This window comes from Petaurus breviceps, unplaced genomic scaffold (genome assembly GCF_028583685.1).
Source record: "Petaurus breviceps papuanus isolate PSGF00001 unplaced genomic scaffold, PetGlider_PUasm1.0 138, whole genome shotgun sequence".
Lineage (NCBI taxonomy): Eukaryota > Metazoa > Chordata > Mammalia > Diprotodontia > Petauridae > Petaurus > Petaurus breviceps.
In genome coordinates this window covers 18769652-18794160 of record NW_027185694.1, presented here as the reverse complement: position 1 = coordinate 18794160, position 24509 = coordinate 18769652, and the positions used below count along the sequence as shown (strand labels likewise).

Sequence of the window (24509 nt, the reverse complement as noted above, 5' to 3'; positions counted from 1 at the left end):
GAAAACTGCACTGCATGTCTCTAGGTGCCACATTCCTAGCTGTGCACACATTTTGTATGCACGGGGTGAGCTTCCCAAACCAGCAAAGGTGTGATGACACTGTGCTCCAGAGAATTAATTCCAGGTTGGTATTTCTTGTGCCCTTCAGTGCTTCTTTCTCCCTTCTGCAACCAACCCAATCTGGATCTTCTTTAGATCATAGCTGTGCAATAGAGTGGCCCCTCCTCCTAAACTCCCTCAACCCTCTCTATCAGATTGTCACTTTAAGCAAGGTCATATTTGATACACTTAAAGGTTCTTCCATTTCCATCTGTGAAGTCAAGTATTATACTGATAACAAGGGCTATGTACCTATGTACCAATGTTCTATTAATAAAGGATTTAATCTGAGTTTTGTAGTTAAGTTTTTTTCTGGTGAATCTGCTGTATTTAGCACAATTTCCATTTGAAGTTATGCCAAACTAAAAAAACAACAACAACAAATTTCATGTTAATTACACTGTATTTTAAATTATTCTCCCAGCTTTTCTATAGCTATAGTGTGAAATTTTCTCCAATACAGTAAAACATATAGTATACAATTGGTTACAAGGTCTGTAGTAATGAGTCAAAGATCATGGTGTGTTTATTCTATATACAGATATAGCTTAATATTTCACAGATACAACTTCTTCTTGGCTTTGGTTGTTGACAAAGCATAAATATTTCTTTTTGTTTGTTTGTCTTTTTTACAATTAGGCTCCTAAATAGCCTTCTCCTCCCCCAGGTGAAACTTCAACATTTCCCATCAGCAGTGTTTTCTGACCTTCAGCTAAGGGGATGAGAGGGTGAGAAAGAGTGATAAAAGGATTTGCTTGGAAAGAGAAAAGCCCATTAACTACAATTTCTAGAAAATAGGATTTTCTTTTTAAAAAAGAAAACTATCATTGCTTTTGTAATTGAAAGGTTCTTCATAATCCACAGATGACTTTTTGGGGGGTTATTTCTTTCTGCATTTCATGACCAGCAATGGTTGTCTTCAAGGCTAGAGTCTCTGGCATATGTGATATCAGTTTTAGTACACAATATATAGCCAACTGCAAATCAAATGCTTGAACAACAGCAACACATTCCCACTTAAGACTCTCTGAGTGTACAACTTTAGAGAAACATAAAACAGTATAAATCTCAAGACATTCCAATCTATAATGCCAGATCTCAAATGCTTTTATGATGTGCTTCATCTTACATGTCGTGACTCTGCACATCACATGGAACATACAACAAGAATTATAAAATTACCTTTTGTATGAGTATAACTGTATCTGAATTGATAAAATATAATTTAAATAGCCATTTAGCCTTATGCTCCAGAAGCACATAACCATAAAGAAACCAGGGTTTGAATAGTAGCGAGTTCTTAATACATTTAGGGAATGTTAAATCCTAAAGTGACATTGGGCTTATCTTAAGAGAGACGTGTAAAGTAGTTAAGGCTCTGGTTTTTCCCTTATTACTTATTCATTTACTTCTTATTACTGCTTAAATTGAATACTATAACTTTAAGAGGATATTACAAGAGGCCCTACTCTTCATACACAGTAAGATGGCTTTATATGATTGGAATTGTAGAGCTTTGGGGATCGAGGTTTGTCAAAAAAACCAACTGTGAAACAGCCCCTTGTCACCTGAGGCTTGCAATCTCTGGATGGTTTCTTGTCTAGTACTAGATTTTGGACTTCCTAAACTCATACCTCTTAAGCCCCAGGGCAGCTTCAAGAACCCATAACAACTCTCCAGTGGGAAAATGCATGCTTGGGTGGTATTGATGGGCTCTAAACAAAACCAGAGAATCCATTCTGGTCTGCAGCTAATTGAAGCAGGGTAGACATAGGTAGAGAGGCTTGTTTCTGTACCTGTTTCACTCTCAGGTTAGTTTCAGCTAAACAGACTTGGGAATTGCTCTCTTACTAAGGACCAGATGGGGTTTCTGGAGAACTTCAGGGTTGTAGGCTTTCCAGCTTTGTCTTTGTCTCATCTTCAATCCCCAAACAGGGACCAGAAGTTTATAAATGATATGGGGAATTGGAGTGTAGGTTGGGCAAAGTGCAACAAATCATGGTGCTCACTAAGCAAACACAAAAGACTGCAGGGGATGGCAGTCTTTGATTAGTGTTGTGATTGCTTTTCTATACTCCACCTAGAAGCAGAAGAAGGAAGAGGTCACTTTTAACAAATGAAATCGTGCAGGTCTCTGAAGGTACAAGTTGGCACTTTTAGGGCCCTAAGTTTGCACTGATGCTATAGGGAGTATTGCTGTAGATATTGGCAAAGTAGGGGGTGTGTATATGGAAAGAAGAAGCTGCTAGTTGAGAACTAAAGAAAACTGTAATGAGTTCTCATAAATTTCCAAGATAATAATAACTGGAACCTGAACAGCTAATTTCCTATAATTTCTTAAGTTCTCTTCCGTGGATTTGAGACTGCTATGATTTGATAAACAAAAGACATTTTAAAAGGTATTTTACAAATGAGAAGATAAAAAAAAGATTATAAAGCATTCATTGGTGTCTGTACAGGGAAAAGGAATTAAATTATCTGAGAAATTATCTGTATTTAATACTCCTGCCTCTTGAGGCACAAACATGTTCACAGGTTTTTGGAGATCTTTTCTTGCTTTTTTGCTGCTGTTGTTAATGCATGGTCACTACTTCATTAGATTTTAAAGGTCAGATATAGTTAGATAATTCTAGAAAGTTTCCATTAGGAAACAGAGGCAAAAAAAAAAAACAATTCTAAGAGAAAAAGTAACTTCAATGGTCCATTTGTTGTTCAAATGATGTCTTTAAAAAAAAAGAAGTAAAATCAGAGGCATAACCCTCAGGTGAGAAACTATATTTTACCTCATTTGCTGAATTCATTTTTATTCCCACAATTTTGAATGCATCATGACTCAATCTACCACCAGAGTTGGATTCTTAGCTATTGCCCTGGAAGGAATGCAGGCCCAGAAATTAGATGAATTGTTTATTTGGCAAATAGTCGTTTTCAAGCTACAAATATAAGCAGCTTGGTATAGTGGGAAGAGCTTGAGGTGGTGGCTCAATGGACAATCCTGACCAAATCACTTAATTTCCAAACTTTTAAAAAAATTGTTAATTGACTGAATATCTGCTCCTTCACTATTTCACAGATTTATCAGAAAAAATAAAAGTCTTTTTAGTTCCTTGGGAAAAAGTACTCTACAAATATAATACTATCCTATGCACAGACATATTTTTATGAGCTGTCTGTTTATAGGACATAAAAAATTTCTTGATGTTAAAAGAACATTCTGTCTCTTGCATAGAGGTATAGAATTTCAGAGCTGGAAAAGATCCCACCGACTTTCTAGTCTAACTCATACCTAATAGTAAATCACTCTATAAATCCACTAGTAAATGGTCAACCAGCTTTAACTTAAAGACCTTCAGTGACATGTAATACCTGCCCCTGAGGCAGCTCTTTCCATTTCTGGATGGCTCTATTGATTAGGAAGCAAGCCAACATTTGTCTGTCTGTAGCTTCTATCCATTATTTCCAGCTCTGCTCCTCTAGTGCCGGACAGAACAAGCCTTCTCCTGTTCTCATACAAAAACCCTTCAAATATTTGAAGATAACTATCATGTTGCATTGCATACCCCGCAAGTCTCCTCTACATTAAACACCTTTAGATCACTGTGGGACATGGTTTTTTAGATCCCCTCACTACCCTGGTAGCCCTCTTCTGAACAAACAGACCCAGACACAATACTCCACACAACCTCAATGGAGAATGGCATTATCACTACTTAGTTCTGGATATGATATTTAACATAGCCTGATGTAGCATTAGATACCTCCTCCCTCCCATTATGCTACACTACTGAATTAAAATTGGCTTGAAATTCACTAAAATTCCAATGTCATTTACATATAACCTTTTGTTCAGCCACATCTCCCCCATCTTGAACTTGGGCAGTAGAGGTCTTGAATTTAAGTACAGAACTTAACACTTACCCCCATTAAATGTCATCTTATTAGATTAGGGCTATTATTCTAGCCTGCTGAGATTTCTTCAGATCCTGAACCAATCATGTAACATGCTAGCCATTCCTCTCAGCTCTGTATGATCTACAAACTTGAAGAACATTCCATTCATGATTTCATAGAAATCATTGTTTAAAAAGTTGAATAAAACAAGGCCCAGGACAGAGTCCTGGGATACCCTACAAGAGAACATGAAAATAGGTTGACAATCCTTTAATCAGCACTCTTTGGTTCCAGTCATTTAACCAGTTCTGAATCCAACTAATTGCCCCATTATCCAGATCACACCTTTTCATCTTGTCTCTAAGAATATCTTGAGAGACTTTGCCAAATGTCTTGCTGAAACCCAAGTCAGCAATGTATGTCACTGTGTGAATATTTCCTTAGGTATGGGGTGTGTATGTATGTGAAATTTTGTTTTGTTGATCACAGTATTTAGGATAGGACTCCAAGGGGACAAGTGGCAGGGCACAATAGGAACAGTCAGAACTCTAATAAGCACACAGGGTCTATGCTCTAGTATTGGGTATATCTTGTGAAAGTTAAAAAGGCCTAGTACTAAAAGAGACAAATTAGAAAGGTTTGGCTACAAGATTGGGAAGGATATGGATATGGAGTGGTGACAAATGTGTTGTGTTGAAGAATGCATGGCACTGGTTGGCACAGTTTAGTTCTGCCCCCAATATAACTCCTCTGAGATTTGAGATGATATTCTACTACCTTAACTTTTCCCTGAATACTACTCTCTGTTCATCGTTTCCTACACTACTTTTTTTTTAGTTGTGTAAACATGTCATATTTTTCTATTTAGAAAATATTACTTTCTTAGCCTATATGACAATTATTTTCTTTGGCAATCAAGTGATTGGGACATTATGGACATGAGATGAAAAAGAGAATGCTGCTGAATAATTTGTGGGAATCACATTTACTACACATAGTTCAGATTATCTTTGAAGTTTTCCATATGATTGATTATAGATCCCAAGAGGAACATTTTAAAAGTAACTCACAGATTCCCAAAACAAACTAATGACATAACCTATCAAGAGTCTGTGAACTCAAACTGCTGATGGGAATATTGTTGAAATCATATTGCTGGTACTCAAACACTGCTGGAAAGCTGGACATGAAGTGTGCCCTCTGTAGGCAAAGCAGAGACCTCTATAATTTAGCTACAGTATCACAGAGAGGAGAGAAGCCCTTCACCAGAAGGAAAATTTTTCCTGAAAGATTCTCATTAGTGAAAAAATCCCTCTAGTTCACATTGCACCTTTTCAAGAGAGATTCGGTTTTAAATGAAGTTATGGCTTATGGGTAAAACTGTGAAATGTGCTCTTTTATTACCCTGGATATCAGTTTTGGTGGCACTGGTTCCATTAAATATCCTTTATCTATTGCTATTTTGTCATACAATAAATCCTGCAAGACTAACCACAGCTCTTTGAAAAGAAAAATGATCTCAAAGCCACTATTAGATGATATGGTAGACATTAGGCCATTGTCAAAAAACTTAGTAAGTGGACATTTTTCACTTAGTAATTGCATAGAACTGCATTTTCTTCAGCAGACCACAAGACCCTTTAATAGTAAATACATTTTAAAGTATGGTTTCTAATTTACCTATTCCACAATTTGTTAAACTGAGGCCTCCTTACTAAATTTAGTATTCTGAATACAAAGAATAGCCATGTTACTTGACTCCATCTTTCACCTATTGGAAAAACTTTGATTGATTTCCTATTGCATGTTTAGAGTAAGTATTGCCAAATTTTGGGTTGTTTGTTGAGTAGTTCTTAAAACATTTAGATGATTGAGATAAAAAGTACAAAAGTTTAATTTTAATCAGAAGAAAAGAAACAAATTATTCCTACTTTGTGTCATGATTTACATTTAATCTAGTTTATACTAGAAGAGTAGTAATAATTAGAATTCTCGCAAAATTGTGATCTGGGATAGACCATATTTACTATTCCTTCAAAGGAATTAAAAATCAGTAACAAAGTTTTTGAAATATTATGGAAGCAAATAGTTGTACACTAGGAAATTTTTATAGATGTAGACCATTTGGGGGACTTAAACTATTACATACATACATATATGTGTGTGTATATGTGTGTTTCTTAATTACTGTCTTTTTCCTCTAGTCAATTTGCTTTTCCTAGTCCTTTGGTTCTATATTCTAAGAGGGGTCAATTAAATAAAAATTTATTAAGTGCCTACTATGTATAAGGCACTGTGCTAGATCCCAGGATACAAGAATAGTTTGTTGTTGTATTTTTTTTAGTAGGGGAAAAAGCATCAATGTGGAGGAAAAAAAAACTTCAGGTGAATGAGAAAGGAATAACGACTGAGCCTACCCAAATCAGAGGTTGCCTCTCTGGATCTTCTATGAGATTTTCTAACAGTTCTTGGAGTCCCTTTTTTTGGTCAACAGACCTGTAAACCAAAATGTGGGCTAGAGCAAAGGCTTGTTGCAATCCTCTACAATACATCTTTAAAAGGCCTAACTGAAAAGATTCTTAGGGAGACCTAAAGAAAGATGTCATTTCTGTCATTATCAATAAATTATAGAAGCTAAGTGTTCAAGGGATGATCAGTTGGATGCCTTCTCTCTCAATCAATTTATCAAGTCCCCAAGGGCTTATCACCCTATTTCTACTTATTAGTTCTCTTAACAGGCACCTGAAAGCTCTTTGCCCACATTGGAGTTTCACTAAGTGTTTGCTGACTCACCAAAAGCCTATGGAAGTATCACAGAGGAATTCACAAGGGGGTGCTATACTATGCCAGGCTATATTTGGCTGTAAGTTTTCATTGTTTCTCTATAGTGTGATTAGATGTAAATGAAAGCATCCTTAGACTACACAGGTTCAAATCTTGGCTCTGCTACTTACTAGCTGCGTGACTGTGGGTAATTTATTGAACTTCTCTTGAGTCTCAGTTTCCTAAACTGTAAAATGAAGATGATAATATTGGTATGGCCCACCTCATAGGGTTGTTGTGAACTCCTTGGAAACTTTACAACATTGATTAAATGTGAACCACTGTCGCTGTCTGGATAGGGAGAGGAGCTAGGAATTAGAGAAAAATGCCACAGGTATTATTTTCTTGTGTAACATGATTATAAAATTATTATTATTTTTAAAGATATGTACAGAAATAAAACATCCCCTGGCCAATGTCAACCAAAGTAAGCATGCCTGTCAAAAGCAAAACAAAAAACTTTCTGACACAAACCTTTTTTTATCTTCTTTACAAAATGCTTTTTTAAATATAGGGGGGAAAATTAGCCTGTTATTTCAGCCACAGAGAGCAGAAAGCATAAGAATATTGTCTTAATATCTACCACAGCACCAGTTACTTCAAGGAAGGCATGCTAGGTGCTGAATATTTAGATTGAAGCATATTTTTAATGCATGTTTCTTCAGTGGTTGAATTTGGAGATGATAAAAATGCATTTTTAAAAATACACATATAAGAGTAAAAGAAAAAACAGAATTTGTTTCTGTTCATTGCAATGCAGGTTCAAGGCATAGAGTAATTTTCGAAACATTTGATGTTTCTTTGACATTCTTACCTCAAAAATCTATAAGGAACACAAGGAGGCATTTTTAGGAAAAAGTAAATATCATGGCCAACCTGTGTAATGTGTGAAACACATTGGTTTTTGGATTTCCACGTCCTACTGAGGCACGTAACTCTAAAACCAATCAAGTGACTCAAAGGTGCTCTGGGTTTAATCTTTGATGATATTTGATTTATTGAGGGATTTTTATAACTGTTTATCAGTTGTAAAGGAAAAAAGTTTCTAAATAGGAAGAAATGTTGTACCTATTCTATGAAAAACTATGGAAAAGTCATGAAAATACTTAGAAGAGGCATTTTAGCATAGTGGAAAGAATACTTGGACTGGGAATCAGCAGCCCTGGCTTCAAGGTCCCACCCTGCCACTTACTGACCATGTGACCTTTGGCAAGGCCCTGCATCTGTCTTGTCTTTATAAAAGGAGATGGTTAAATTAGGTGATCTCTGATATCCCTTCTTGCTTTGATTCTACCTCTGATCTGATTTGGGGCAAATAAGAAGATAGCTATTGAATTAAATCATAAGCAACTACTGGCACATATTCAGAAGCTGGTGCTTCCAACACTAGCCTCATAAGGCATAATTATAACCAAACCAAAGAACAATTCAATGAAGAAACAGCTAGTGTCACTTCATTCAAAGTCTGGAAGCATGCTCACCTATGGGAACCTTCTGTGCAATGGGACTGCCAACAGGAGTAGATTCAAGGCTTTTATTACCCAGATTCTGTGGTGACATAGCGAGGTCTATGGTTTTGGGTTTTGTGCAAGAGCACAGTGACTTAGGGACATGGAAAAGCTGCCCAGACTGACTATTTAAGTAGGCTCAGGATAACTTTTCTGGAAGACATCGTTATAAACCTTAGGGTAAACCTTTCTTTCAGACCACCAGGTGTCAATGAAACCTTCTTTTCTGTTTGCAGGTCACTAGTTTCATGCAGTCATGAATGATAATAGTCTTTTAGTTGTGCAAAGTGATTTTTTGTAAACATTGTTTCATTGGATTCTCATCACAGTCCCACAATACTTAAATAGGTACAATTGGTATCATTTATCCTCATTTTATGGATGAGTAAGCTGAAAGAAACTCAGAGAACTCATGTGACTCCCTCATGGTCACACAGCTAACATCAAAGGGGGTATGCAGCCCTCATTCTCTCCTTACTCTCAGTCTAACACTCTTTCCATTATACCTGGTTGCTTCATGAAAAAGGAAACGTTTGAAAATACAGCAGCAAACACAAAGATAAATAACTTACTAGAGTATATTATGAATATTCAAGCAGTTACAATGGGTAGAACTTAAGCTAACCAACCATTTTAGCTACTAGTTAAAGCAGAGATTTTAGATCCTAATGAATGGAGGAGAAGGGAAGATTAAAATGTTCACACTCTTTAATACTGAGAGAAGAAAATACCCTCAAGAGAATATTTCCACAAAGAAGGAAAGTGTCCCTTAGCATGAGAGGCGGTGTGATGTGATGGAGAGTGCTGAACTTAGAGTTGAGTGACCTGGGTTTGAATCCTACCTTAAATCCTATGCAACAACCATGTGCAGGTCATTTAATTTCCCTGATCCTTAGTTTCCTCACCTGTAAAACAGAGATAATAAAACTGATACTGCCTACCACACAGGGCGGTGGTGAGGAAGATCTTATACAAATCTGAGTTATTATTATCATTGGTCTGGACCTGTGATCCCATCCATGTAGGGATCGTGGAAGCTCCCCCTACTAAAGCAGATCAGCAATTCATCAATAAATTACAGTCTTTTATTATTATTATTTCTTAAGAAATAAAAATAAATTCTGCATTTTTTGGAAGAATACATTCTTTACAGGCAAGAGGTATTTGAACAACTACACTTCCTTCAATAGTGGAAGACCAACAAATTGACAGGTAAAACCTGAAGGAAAATATTACTGTTATTGATAATGATGTTATTGCCCTACAGAATGAACATTATGGATATAAAACTGTACTAGTAGGTACCCATCTTTGTGTTCTTTATGATTAAACCTGAGCTGTGAATTAGAGGATCATAATCGACATTTCACTCAGTGGAGAACAACATTATGAGAACCAAGGATTTGGTAGGGGCAGTTATAATAATATTTGAATGGAGTGACATGTTGATGGTGAATCATATGTGGAATCTTAAATATAGAAGTAGCTTTCTCAAATTCTTTTATGAGCTATATTTTAGTATTGCCTCAGAAGTATTAACATCTATTAGAGAAACTTTAACCTGGGTTCAGTTCTTAACGAACTTTGAACTCAAGGTGGAGTAAAACAAGTAAATTTGACTGCATAAGGAGATTTCTCATATTTTCTTAGGCCAATCAACTCCATTTTGTACATATTATTTCATCTTGTAGTATAGTGGAAGAACTGTTTCAATCTAGAACAGGTAAGAGCTAGCTTAAAGGAACACATTTCATCCCCCCCCCATAAGTCATCTAGTCTTAAATAATAAAGAAAAGAACTGATTCAAATTTGTCTAAACAAAGGGAGTACTAATATTGGGGACCAGTTCCTGTGCTTCTTAGCTCATGATGAAAGCTCTTTCTATATACATCCTTAAATGTAACAGAGAAAGCATTTTGATCTCAATACCTGTGGTTAGTGAAGAGGGCAAGCAGAAAGCCAGCAGAATGCCAGAGTGCAACAATGTACCACAACACAAAGCCTGAGGGCACTGGGCAGGAGTAGCGTTCCATTTAAAATGGGAAGCTGGGATTTTCAAATTCAACATGCATTTGATGACTTGGAATCCACACCTGCTTTGATGTAAATACTGCTCAACGTCCTCACAGTGGTTGGTAGCTAAGTGGCTGAAATACTAACGGACATCTGATTATTGTTATATTATATTCTTTGCAAACAAAATCTATTTCCCTCTATCGAGACCCCTACCCCCAAACCCATTTCCAACCTAATCACATTTATTGAAAATAAATAAATAAATAAATGCAACCCTAAGACATTTATTTTAAGTTCTTCTCTTAGACACACATACTTCAAAGACACTAACTTTGAACTTGAAAATCCCTTAAGAGTAGGGATTCACTAATGTGAAAATGGCTTCTCGGATACTGGATGGCCCAGACTGAAGATGCTTTGTTACCTATTTGCACTTTGAAGGCTGCCCTGAAAGTGGATGAAGTCTGAAAACCACTGAGTATAAGGAAAGTGGCACCTCCAATACACACAATGGCACGTGTTTTCAAAGCATTTGCAAAAGAGGATGGGATCACCACAGCTACATTACGGGCTTTATCAGAAGGACAAGCCACTGTGGAGTCAATGCTTTTCCCAGCTCACTGCACATTCTTCCCTTTCCTTTAATGTCCCTTCTCAGTACATTATTGGCACTTGTATATCGATTTCATAAATGCAAGTGTGTTTACATAGAAAGATCTGATGATGATTGTAAAACACTATTATATATACACAAAGAAAGAAACGAATCTCAAAGAGTTGTATTAGCCAAAAAAAGTGTCTTGTGAGAAACAACAATAAAAATGATATCTTAACCACAGCTTTTGTTTTAAGATGCAATTGATACCCAAAGCCATGATTTTACCAATGGCCTCTGTACCTAGACTTCAAGGCCATGGAATATACCTGAAGGCACTTATTATTCTCCACACTGCTGAAAGATAATTACAGAAAGAGGTGGGAAGCTTTTCAAGGAGGGGAAGGGGAGAGAGATGGATGAAAATGAACCCTGAACATCCATGATCCACACAGAAGTCAGGGTTTAAATGACAACATAACACCTAGGCACTGGAAATGTGTCTCTTGAAAAGAAAAACAGCCAAATTGTAAATATTATTGTGTTTCTATGGATAGAGCACCTCATGCAGCTAGCTCTTTGTGGCTGCATCATACACTCTTTGAAATATTTAGCTTAGTTAGCTCATTGGCTTCTTCTTCAACTCCCACTTCCTCACAGTCACTTTTTTCTATGGCTTTGCCAAATCTACACCTTTCTTCTGCTTTTACGGGATCTTTCCGAGGCTTCTTAGAAGATAGGTGAACATCCTTAGCCTGTGTATTACTATCAGAACTGTAAGATGTCTTCTCAGAATTGTGAACAGAAGGCACCAAGTTGGCAATCTCATCTGTTGGAGACCGTCCAATGCTGCCATCTACTTGAACTCGAATGTCTGGTGATATAGATAACTGGTGATGGGGCACAATCCCACTGTCCATGCATTTTGGATAAAGGTAGGTTTTCATTTGCCCTTTTCCCTTCACATTTACTGTCCCCCTGTAGTCAAATTCATATCCCATCTTGTTCAGGATATGGTAGCTCTCTTCACTCACCTGTATGCGGCACTCAACTCCAGTAGTATCCATCCTGCTGGCAATATTTACTGTATCTCCCCAAATATCATAGAGTAACTTTGTGGTACCAATAACCCCTGCAGTGAGGGGTCCATGGTTGAAGCCAATTCTAAGTTTAAAGTTGAACCAGAGCATGTTGTTGTTGAAGTCATCCACAACTTGCATCATTTCTTTGGCAAATTCAAAAAGAGTTCGTAAATGTTCATGTGGATGGTTGCTGTCTTGACACTGGGAGGTGTTCAGACCTGAGGCTGCCATATATGTGGCCCCAATGGTTTTAATCTTCTCAATGTTGTTATAATCTGGTTTGCTCAGCAATTCATCAAAGTCCCCAATCAGTTCGTTTAGGACTCGGTAGCACTCCTTGCCTCCTTCATAGTTCTCTTCATAAAATTCACTGAAGTTGACAATGCTGGCAAAGATTACCCCTCCACTGTCATGGTTTTTAGAGTAGCTCTGGGAAACCTTCAGTTGCTCTGCCACATGATAAGGAATAATGTTTCTTAGCAGCCAGTCAGCTTGATCTCTCATACTCTGGATTTTGGTACGGTGAAGATCAGCCTCTACACTTCCATGATAGTGAAGCCTGTAACTGACTTCAAACTCTCGATTCAGGAACCAGACCAATAAAAGCAGGAGAAAGCAAACGAGTGTCACCTCCTGGCCAATTAAGTCTGCTGGTTTTTTGCTAAAATTTGGCATCGAACTGTTGCATGGATTCTTCCTGGAACTAGAAAGCAAGGAGAAGAAATAAAAATATACAATTAGAAATATATTTAATATTAAAGCTGCTATCAAAATTTCAAAGTATAGAAATACAACAGTTAACAGGCATATAGAGAGGACCAGAACTTTAAGTATCTACTGAATTCCAATTTTTTTTATCAGATCTTTTATATCTCTTGTATAGAGAAGTACCAGTGAGGAGATTGCCTCCACCAATGTAGATTAGCCCTTTTTCTATAATTTCTAGTCTTAACTGCCCATGGCACAACCTTCAGCTAAAGATTCAACTCAGGCTTATTCTGTTAGTTAAAAGATTTAAGAACAATTTGGGATTAAATTTTTATAACTGATTACTTCAATTTGACAATTAACATATGAAGTGCTTCCTATGTGCTAGGTCTTGGGATGAAAAGGGAAAAACACAAAGTCCCCTTCTTTGGGGGAGTGCATATTCTACTTGTGGGATATACTATGTGCATAAATACTCTTCCCACTTACACTGTCTATATTTTTCATGTACATATTTTTTTGTGTTTTTTTTTCTTTTTGGAAGAGCAGTTGGGGTTAAGTGGCTTGCCCAAGGTCACACAGCTAGTAAATGTTAAGTGTCTGAAGCTGGATTTGAACTCAGGTCCTCCTCACTCCTGGGCCAGTGCTCTATTCACTGTGTCACCTTGCTGCCCCATGTACATAGTTATTTGCATGTTCACTAGAATGTGAGATCCCTGAGAACAAGTTTTTCCCTTTCTTTGAATTTCTAGGGCTTAATACAATGCCTGACATACAGTAACCACTTAATAAATGTTTGTTGATTGATTAATATGAGTTGTAGAGACTACTAACAATGGGAAGGGTGAGTATAGGTTTAGGATCATATAACCAGAGATTTAGAGCTGGAAGGGACCTCAAAGGTCATTTACTACAACTCCCTCATTTTATATATGAGAATTCAGAGGTTCAGAAAAGCTAAATGAGTTTCCCAAAGTCATACAAGCAGTAAGTAGCAGAGCTAAAACTCAAAACCAGATCTTCAGAGTGACCTACAGGCAACAGTCCTTGAGCTGAGTCTTGAAGGCAGATTATCATCATCATCATCATCATCATCACTATTATTGCCACCACCACCACTACTACTGCTAGCTTTTTTTTTTTTGCCTTTTGGAGGGCAATTGGGGTTAAGCAATTTGCCCAATGTTACATGGCTAGTTTTTCTTTTGTGTGGGTGTTTAGTGTCTGAGGCTGGAACCAAACTCCAGTCCTCCCAACTCTGGGGCCGGAGCTTGACTCACTGCGCCACCTAGCCACCCCTACTGCTAGCTTTTTTATAGCACTTTAAGGTTTGCAAAGCAATTTACATGTTATCTTGTCTGACACAGATTTGGGAAACAGAGACAAACAGGGAGTTTATTCAAGACGTAGGGGACAATTTGTATTGATGGAAGTAGGAGACTGAATGCCAAGTATGGGAAACAGCTAGTTTTAGAGTTTGGTTAGGATATTTAGTATATGAAAGGGAATGTGAAATGTAAAATAGGTCTGAAAAGACAGGATGGATCTAAATTGAGAAAAATCTTAAAAGCAAAGTTAAAATGTTTGTATTTTAACCTAGCAGCAGTATGGAGCCACTGAAAGTTCTTTTGAGTGAGGACTGACACTGTGGCCAGACTTGTGCCTTAGGATAATTATTTTGGCAGCTATGTTGAAAATATTACAGGTAGGTGAAAACTGGAGTAAGGACATACATTGCAAGCTTCCTACAACTGTCAAGTCAAAGTTCAACTCTGATTCTCACTGTGGTACGGAGGTAAACTTGAGTATATATTCTAGCAGGTCTTACCTGTGCAAAATTCATGCAAAATATTTTTTTTATCCTAAGCTAACTCTAACTGAAATTATCAGAAACTGTTTTCATTTTGATCTTTTATGGACTCTTTTTCAAAGTATGCTGACATAGTTGCTTGACTGACTGTCCTGGTTGTTAGAATGAAGTTCTGTAGTTGATAAAATTCTAAACTTTTGTAAAATATAAATTTTATATTAATTTACATGTATTTGAATATATAAGAAAAAGCATAAGAAAATAAGAAAAATAAGTAGGTAACACAAAACAAAAAATTTCTATGATTTATAAATTAAGTGATGAGGTCAACTAATACAATGGGGGCTAAAGAGTGTTCTAGAGGCAAGTCCTTACATTTGTAAACACTTCACAAATCAATTTTTAGTTAACTACAAAATTTGGTTGTCCATTCCCCAACTATACCTCTTGACAAAGAAATTAGTGTAGCATTTTCCAAACAAGGGTTCAGTGGATATGAAGAGATGTGCCATCAGAAATTTTGAAAGTATGTAGGGGCTGGGGATGGGGGATAATATCGTAGGACTGCTTGGGGACTAAAACAAATTCACTTTGGTGGTCAGATGGAATATGAGAAGCACTAAGTTTTCCTCACTACTTTTCAGGAATGATCAATGTCTACACATGGCTGTTCTGTCTTTCTTACAGTGCAACTCATTTGATTAATTATTAATTATCACTAACAGATAATTAATAAAAGGGGTCCCAAATCCATATCAGACAAAATAACACGTAAATTGCTTTGCAAACCTTAAAGTGCTATAAAAAAAATGTATTAGTAGTTGCAGTAGTGGTGGTGGTGGTGCTGGTTATAAAAGCAGATAATTAATAAAAGGCACTCCTGAATGCCAAAGATGGATCTTGTGGGCTTCTTGACCCTTATATGCCCTTGGAAGAGGAGGTGTTCCAGATAGGTGGCAATCAACTCTGATTGGTCAACAATTAATGAGAAGAATTAATATTATAATGAAGGTGAGCCTATTCCAATGAAAAGCTGGAGGAATGTAACTTTGATTATGTAGCTTTTACCCCCAGATACCCCCACCCACCAGCCATTCTAGACAAAGGATCTACCCTCCCAGCAAAGTTTGAGTAGAACACAATAGGCTTTCCCATTTGAGTGGGGTCTGAATAGGACTAAGGAGAAAGTTAATCCAATCTTATTATCAGTGATGTCCTTCTGATGCCTACTTGACCCAGTAGAGAATGAGGAAATAGGAAGGGAAAAAACCTTGGATCTCCCAAATAATAGGTTATACAATAATTACTTCTCTCAGGACTTGCTCAGGGTCACACAGCTAAGAAGTGTTTGAGGCTGAACTTGAACTCAGGTCTTCCTGACTTCACACACAAAATTATGATCCCCCTCACTTCTTATGCCTGATGCACACGTGTCACACTATCTTTATACTGTATCCCCTTTACCCTCTTTTGCTCTTAAATTTCCACAATCCTCACATAGTGGTTTCAATATCCAAAGTATTTGCCTCATGTAAGACAGATTCATTTTTCCTTAAAAAGTACTGAAACTGTCCTTGAGATATAATTGGCTCAGGGAACTACAGTGATGGAGTTTTCTTGTGTCCTTAGTACAGAAGCCAGAACAATTGTCACCTGGCTCCTCCTGCCTCAGGCTTTTGCCTCATACACCAGCAGCAATACCAAGATCAACATGGGACAAGTTGCACTCACCTGTATCAATGCTGTATCATAACCTACAGTCTTTCTTTGCTCTGACGTCCTCCCCTGCTATGGCTAGGTAAATCTCTTTTGGCTAACTGTCAGATATTCTATGAATGATTAATTTCATTCCAGTCTTAGCTTGAGTTTATTATATACCATTTATTCTAGAAGTATTAAAATTTTCTGGATTTCATCCTTCTACCTAGCATCTATGGCTTCCATCAATATATTTCTGGTCCCAAATTGTTCTATAGCCAAGTTGGCTTGGAAAACTCTGACATGATATATAAATTAAGAAAAATTAGAGGCACATGAAGTTGACAAATACCTTCCTTACAGATACATATGCACTAGAGGACTCCAGAGAGTTCTATAGCAAGATAGACTAATCTTCCTTCACCTATTTTGCCAATGTCTTTTCATTAATATGACATTGAACACTGAATTTTAAGGACCATGAGCCAAAGAATAGCCATAAAATATATTTGCCTTAAAATTAAAAAAAAAAAGCTTTATGTTTAGCACCTTAACACTTTATAAGTGTTATAAGATTTGAGAGAGAAAATCTAGACAAGAAGAAAACAAGTCAGTTCTTAGTCCTAAGTCTTGATATTTAGGTAATGGGGTATCCAAATGAGCTTTCTCACAATTTCTCTAAAGCAAAAATATTAACAAAATAACTTCAGTCTCGCATACTATTCAGAAATAGCTTTGAAGTACCTCCCTTAATGAAAGGAATTAAAAACAAGGTTTTCAAAACACTATCAGGAATTCCCAGAAATTGGAATCTATCACAATCTATCACAAAGGAAACCAGAAAAATCAGAAGAAACTAAAAAAAATTAGTCAACAACAAGGTCCCAATATAATGAATATGTATTATGAAATAAAAGAAAGAAAAGCAAAACTATCAGAAGAGAAAATACAGCCACCATAACAACTAGACCTCCTGCAATGACTATGAGATAACATCAAGAAATTCCAGAATGGTTTAGAATCTCAATAAAGGAATTAAAGGAAGAAGAAAGGAAAATAAATGTGGAAATTAGAGGCCTCAAGAATTCTAAAAGTCAAATAAGAGAATAAACTGTATAATGCGAATTCTTACAAATGCAGTGGACATTGAAAAAGAGATCGACAAATTTGTAACTCAAAATACATAGAGAGAGGACACAGAACAAAAATTTTAAAAAGTGAAATCTGAAGAACATTTGAAGCCTCTATAAGCCAAAGCAAATGAATTTGAAGATGGAATATGGTAAAACAAAACAAAACAAAACCCTGAGAATTATTGGTCTCCCAAAATAACATAAGAAAACCAAAAGCCTGAATATTATACTTGGGGAAATCATAAACTGTCTATAAGGGATTAGAACCAGAGGCTAAAATCCAGATCTACAGAATCCAGAGAAAACCAGAAGAGTTCAATTCATCTAGAGAGAACAATGATAACAGCATTTATATGTTTTAAGGTTTGCAAAGTGCTTTATATATGTTAACTCATTTAATCTTCACAACAATCACAAGAGCTGTCATCCCCATTTTATCAATGAGAAAAATAAGGCCAAGAGAGGTTAGTGACTTGTGACTTTGGTTGTAAAGCTATGGGGTGTCTGGGGCCAGATTTAAAGTTAGGCTTTCTTTCCATGAAACATGTGTCCTTAGTGGCTACCCTCTGGCAACTTCTCCCCTCCTTTCCAGCCTCCTTCTGTGTTATCTATATTCATTAGATAGTAAGCTCCTTGATGGTAGAGACTATCTTTTTCTTATTTGTATCCCAGCACTTAGTACAATGTCTGGTACATAATAGGTGCTTAATAAATGTTTACCAAATTGAACTGGGCAAAAAAAAAGGAGTAATTATGGAGTGAAGCCTATGAAGGAGAAATAGGAAATATCCTGACACAGAAAAGGAGTTGGGAATTTGGGGAAATTAATAAGATCATAGATTTGAAAGAAATGGTCAAACCCTCTCATTTTTTTTTTTATTGTGAGGGGAAATAAGGTCTATCTGGGTAGAATGGTTTGCTTCACCACCTTGTAGGTGGTGGCTGGCAAAAGCTGGATTAAGCCTCAATCTTCATTTTCCAGATGGAGGATCCTTCTACTATACCAGATCAACTGCTCTTTTCTACTAGGATTTCTCCTTCATAAATTGGTATTTGAATGAGGCTTCAAAGACAATGGTCTCTCACAAAAAGAGGCAGGTAGGAGGAAAAAGTGGGGATTCATTTCCCTGGTCTGGGCAATAGAAGGAAAAATACATCTCACTGTAAATTTTTTTTTCTTTTTTGCTATTTTTGGAGGGGGAAGGCAGGGCAATTGGGGTTAAGTGACTTGCCCAAGGTCACACGACTAGTTTTTTGTGTTAAGTATCTGAGGACGAATTTGAACTCAGGTTCTCCTGAGTCCAGGGCCGGTGCTCTATATACGCCACCTAGCCTCCCCAAATCTCACTGTAAGAATAAAAATAATTCATGTAAAGGTCAAGCCTATGAAGGGGATAAAGGGGCACATTAGATTCTAGATTATGCTAGAAAGGGATCCTTAATAGAGAAATGGACAAGATAAATTAATGCTTCTCAGGAGCATGGCAGATAAAAGTTATTTAAACAAAGATGTGAGGTGATGGAAGGGGTAGAATGTTCTTCTGTTCAAATCTCTGTTGAGATTTAACTCACTGTTCAATTACAATGTCTGTACAAGATGTAAGTACTAATAGACTAGTTTTGTGGGTTGTCTATCCAAGTGAACAAAGGTATTCTTCATCTAACCTGGTTTCTTTGGTTGGAGAGTTAAGTCAAATTCTTTTTGCATAATTATGGATTTGATTTAGGATGTTCTACAGTGTTCTAGGCCTCAATGCAATCAGCATGATGTCATCCATAAAAAGAGGAACTGGAGGGTGTCACCATTTATAGGAAATATCCTTTCAATTTAGTTCTTTTTTAAATTTAAATTTTCTTTTTTTAAAATTTATTTTTAGTTTTCAACATTATTTTCCAAAAAATTTTGAGTTACAGATTTTCTCCCTATCTTTCCTCTTCCCCCCACCCCAAGATAGAGAGCCTACTGAGTGCCCCCTTCCCCCAATCTGCTCTCTCTTATATCCTCCATACCCCCTCTAACTTTCTAGTAGGGCAAGATGGATTTCTATATGCCAGTGCCTATATAATATCTTATTTCCCAGTTGTGTAAAAAACCATTTCTTTTTAAAACTTTGATTTCCAGATTCTTTCCCTTCTTCCCTCCTCACCCACCCTCACTGGGAAGATAAGTAATTCCATATAGATTGTACATGTGTAGTTATGCAAAACGTTTCCGCCCTCCCTTCTATCATCCCCGCTCTTATCCCCTTCCTCCCTGCTTTCCTGTAGGGTAAGATACCCAGATGAGTGTGTATGTTATTCCCTCCTTAAACCAATTCAGTGAGAGTAAGGTTGACCCATTCCCTTTCACCTTCCTGTTCTTCCCCTCCATTGTAAGTTTCCTCTTGCCTCTTTTATGAGATAATTTACCCTATTCTATCTCTTCTTTTCTCATTATATTCTTCTCTCACCTCCTAATTTTATTTTTTAGATATCATCCCTTCATATTCAATTGATCCGGTGCCCTCTCTCTATGTATACATATACACACATATACACATACTCACATATGCATTTATACACACATACACCCTCCCATACATAACACATATATGTACATATACATATATATACACATATATATTCCCTTCAACTATCTTCATACTGAGAAAAGTCTCATGAGTTACAATTATCGTTTTTCCATGTAGGAATGTAAATAGTACAACTTTAATAAGTTCCTTATGATTTTTTTTTCCTGTTTACCTTCTCATGTCTCTATTGCTTCTCCTATCTGAAAGTCAAATTTTCTGTTCAGCTCTTGTTTTTTCATCAAGAATACTTGAAAGTCCTCTATTTCATTGAATTCATATTTTCCCCTGAAACATGATACTTAGTTTTGCTGCATAGGTGATTCTTGGTTTTAATCCTAGTTCCTTTGACCTCCAGAATATAATATTCCAAGTCCTTCGATTCCTCAGTGTAGAAGCTGCCAGATCTTGTATTATCCTGATTGTGTTTCCACAACACTCAAATATTTCTTCCTGGCAGCTTGTAATATTTTCTCCTTGACCTGGGAACTCTGGAATTTGGCTATGATATTGCTAGGAGTTTTCTTTTTGGGATCTTTTTCATGAGGCGATTGGTAAATTCTTTCAAGTTCTATTTTGCCCTCTGGTTCTAGAATATCAGGGCAATCTTCCTTGAGAATTTCTTGAAGGGTGATTTCTAGGCTCTTTTTTTTTTTATCATAGCTTTCAGGTAGCCTAATAATTCTTAAATTATCTCTCCTAGACCTATTTTCCAAGTCAGTGGTTTTTCCAATGAGATATTTAATGTTGCCTTCTATTTTTTCATTTTTTTGGACCTGTTTTATAGTATCTTGGTTTCTCATAAAGTCATTAGCTTCCATTTGCTCTAATCTAATTTTGAAGGAATTATTCTCTTCAGTGAGTTTTTGAAATTCCTTTTCCATCTGGGCAATTTGACTTTTTAAGGCATTCTTAGACTCCTCATTGGCTTTTTGGGCCTCTTTTGCCATTTGTGTTAATCTATTTTTTAAGTTAATCTAATTTGAGTTAATCTATTTTCTTCAGTATTTTTTTTTGGTCTCCTTTAGCAGGTTGTTGACTTGCTTTTCATGATTTTCTTGCATCATTCTCATTTCTCTTCCCAATTTTTCTTCCACTTCTCTTACTTGATTTTCAAAATCCTTCTTGAGCTCATCCATGGCCTATAAGCAATTCATATTTTTCTTGGAATTTTTTGATGCAGGAGTTTTGACTTCATTGACTTCTTCTGGTTCCATGTTTTGATCCTTTTTGTCCCCAGAAAAGGATTCTATGGTTTGATTGTGCTTCCTCATCTTGCCAGCCAATTACTTTACTTTTGAGCTCTTTGCCACTGTAGAACTCTGCTTCCAGATTGGAGACGGCTATGTCCCAAATCGCTGGGGTTTTTGCAAATGTTGTCAGAGGTCTGAGGAGGGCACTCCCTCTACAGATACCCCAAGCTCTGGCACACTGGCCCCACACCCCAGGACCACCACTGGAGACTTTGATCCAAATCCAATCAAGTCAAAGCAAAAGTGATTACCCTCTGAATGGTCTCTTGGTTCCCCCTACGATCTGTAGGCCAGGAGCTCTGGAGGCAGCCACCAGGCCTCCACCACCTCTTGCTCTGGGGCATGGGCCTGACTGTGCTCTTCTGTCATCCAGTTCTAACAGAGTTCCCCATTGACCTTTTGCTTTCTCTTTGGCGTTTATGGATTGACAAGTCTGGAAACGGCCACAGCTGCTGGTGATTCACTCTCCTGATGTTTGCTCAGGCAGGTCTGTGCTGCTGCTTGGGACTGCCTGGGTCTGGTCACCTGCCGTTCACATAGGATTGCTCTTGGTTCCCAGTCTGGTGCGATAGACCCTTCCTGTCGACCTGCCAGACTGCCTTCATCGGGAGATTTGTTTCTCTCTGTCACTTTGTTGGTTCTGTAGCTCTAAAATTTGTTTAGAGTCATATTTTACAGGTATGGGACATGGTTGGAGCAGGAGCCAAGCAGAGTTCCTCACTTCTCAATCTAGATTCTTTTTTTTTTTTTTTGTTTTTTGGAGGGCAATTGGGGATAAGTCACTTCCCAGAGGACACGGCGAGGGGTGTGTGTGTGTGTGAAGTGTCTGAGGTCAGATCTGAATTCAGGTCTTCCTGACTCCGGGGCCGGCACTCTACTCACTGTGCCACTTAACTGCCCAAATTATTTTATGTCTTTTTTTTTTTTTGAGGACAAACCCTTTATTAACTGTGTAATGGGGATGTGAGTGTAGCATTTTAAAAAAATTTTTTTCATTTTTCAAATGCTTTATTAACTTCTGATTTACATCATTTAATTCCACCAGATTTTGAGTTACAAAATTTCACCCTGTTTTTCCCCTACCCACCACCCCAAAATAGCAGTCCCACAGGATATCCCCTCCTCTAATCTGCTCTCTCCCATATTTTCTCCCATACCCCTTTCAACTTTTCCAGTGGATCTCTATGCCCCAGTGCCTGTACATCCCACTTCCCAATTACATGTAAAAATAGTATTAATAATAGTATATATATATATATATATATATATATATATATATATATAAACATTTGATTTTAAAACTTTGAATTCCAGATTCAATCCCTTCCTCCCTTGTCACCCACCCTTACTGGGAAGATAAGCAGTTCAGTATAGGTTGCACATGTGTGGCTAATACAAAACAATAACATAGTAGATATATTGTAAAAGACTGACTATATTTCCCTCCCTCCTATACCACCTCCCACTTGTTCTATTCTCCACTTTGATCCCGTCCCTTTTCAAAAGTGTGTGCTTCCAACTTCCCTCCCCTCCAGCCTGCCCTCCCTTCCATCATCCCCCCTTACATTCCCTTTCCCCCACTCTCCTTTAGGGTGAGATACTCTATTTGGTGTGTATTTCATTCCCTCCTCAAGCCAAAGTCAATGGGAATAAGGTTGACCCATTCCCTTTTGCCTTCCTATTCTTCCCCTCCATTGTAAACATTTTCCCTTGCCTCTTCTATATGAGATAGTTACCCCATTCTGTCTCTCCCCATCTCCTCCCATTATATTCCTCTCTCACCTCTTAATTTCACCTTTTAAGTATCATCCCTTCCTGTTAAATTGGTACTGTGCCCTCTATCTATGTACACCTGTAAACATATATATATACATTCACATATGTATTCATATGCCCATATACCCATATATATATACATACATACATACATATATATATATATATTCCCTTCAACTACTGAGAAAGGTTTCATAAGTTACAATTATTGTTTGTCCATATAGGAATGTTAATAGTTCAACTTTGAGAAGTTCCTTATGATTTCTTTTCCCTGTTTACCTTCTCAAGCTTCTCTTGCTTCTTGTATCTGAATGTCAAATTTTCTATTCAACTATGGTTTTTTCAACAAGAATGCTTGAAAGTCCTCTATTCCACAGAATGACCATATTTTCCCCTGAAACATGATACTCAGTTTTGCTGGGTAGGTGACTCTTGGTTTTAATCCCAGCTCCTTTGACCTCCGGAATATCATATTCCAATCCCTTCGATCCCTCAGTGTAGAAGCTGCCAGATCCTGGGTTACCCTGATTGTGCTTCCACAGTATTCGAATTGTTTCTTCCTGGCTGCTTGTAATATTCTCTCCTTAATCTGAGAATTCTGGAACCTGACTATAATATTCCTAGGAGTTTTCTTTTTGGGATATTTTTCAGGGGATGATCAGTGGATTCTTTCAACCTCTATTTTGCCCTCTGGTTCTAAAACGTCAGGGCAGTTTTCTTTGAGAACTTCCTGGAGGATGATTTCTAGGTTCTTACTTTGATCATGGCTTTCAGGTAGTCCAATAATTTTTAAATTATCTCTCCTGGATCTATTTTCCAGGTCAGTGGTTTTTCCCATGAGATATTTCACATTGCCTTCTATTCTTTCATTTGTTTGGATCTGTTTAATAGCATCTTGATTTCTCATAAAGTCATTAGCTTCCATTTGCTCCAATCTAATTTTGAAGCAATGATTCTCCTCATTGAGCTTTTGAGATTCTTTTTCAATCTGGCAAATTCAGCTTTTTAAGGCATTCTTCTCCTCATTGCCTTTTTGAGCCTCTTTTGCCCATTGAGTTAGTTTATTTTTTAAGGTGTTATTTTCCTCAGTCAGGCTGTTGACTCTCATTTCATAATTTTCTTGCATTGTTCTCATTTCTCTTCCCAATTTTTCCTCCACTTCTCTTATCTGCTTCTTAAGGTCCTCTATGGCCTGTAACCAGCTTGTGTTTTCCTTTGAAGCTTTTGGTGCAGGAGTTCTGACTTCACTGTCTTCCTCCTGTTCCATGCTTTGCTCCTTTTTGTCCTCAAAATAGGAGTCTAATGTTGGAATCTTCTGTCTGCTTTGTTTCCTTTGCCTGGTCATGTTGCCCCTCAGTCACTTGACCCCTGGGCTTTTTGCCACAGTAGGACTCTGCCACCAGACAGGGGAGCTTTTGTCCCAAACACTGGGGTTTTCTCAGCTGCTGGAGGTATTAGATTTGTGCCCTCTCTGAGGTCTCCACATGCTCTGGGAAGCTAGTCATGTACCCCAGGACCTCCACCCTAGACTTCAATCCAGATCCAAGCAG

The 24509-nt window shown here is 37.3% G+C and overlaps 1 protein-coding gene across 2 annotated transcripts in view; it reads right to left on the bottom strand.

The window, feature by feature from the left end:
* Positions 1–483: 483 nt before the first annotated feature.
* Positions 484–24509, bottom strand: part of ADCY9 (adenylate cyclase 9) — a 199704-nt gene continuing 175678 nt past the window's right edge. For both annotated transcript variants that reach the window (XM_069106579.1, XM_069106582.1), the window contains exon 10: positions 484–12717. In XM_069106579.1, coding sequence (XP_068962680.1) covers positions 11523–12717 — 1195 coding nt within the window. In that variant the 3' untranslated portion in view covers positions 484–11522. The remainder of the gene's footprint in view (positions 12718–24509) is intronic.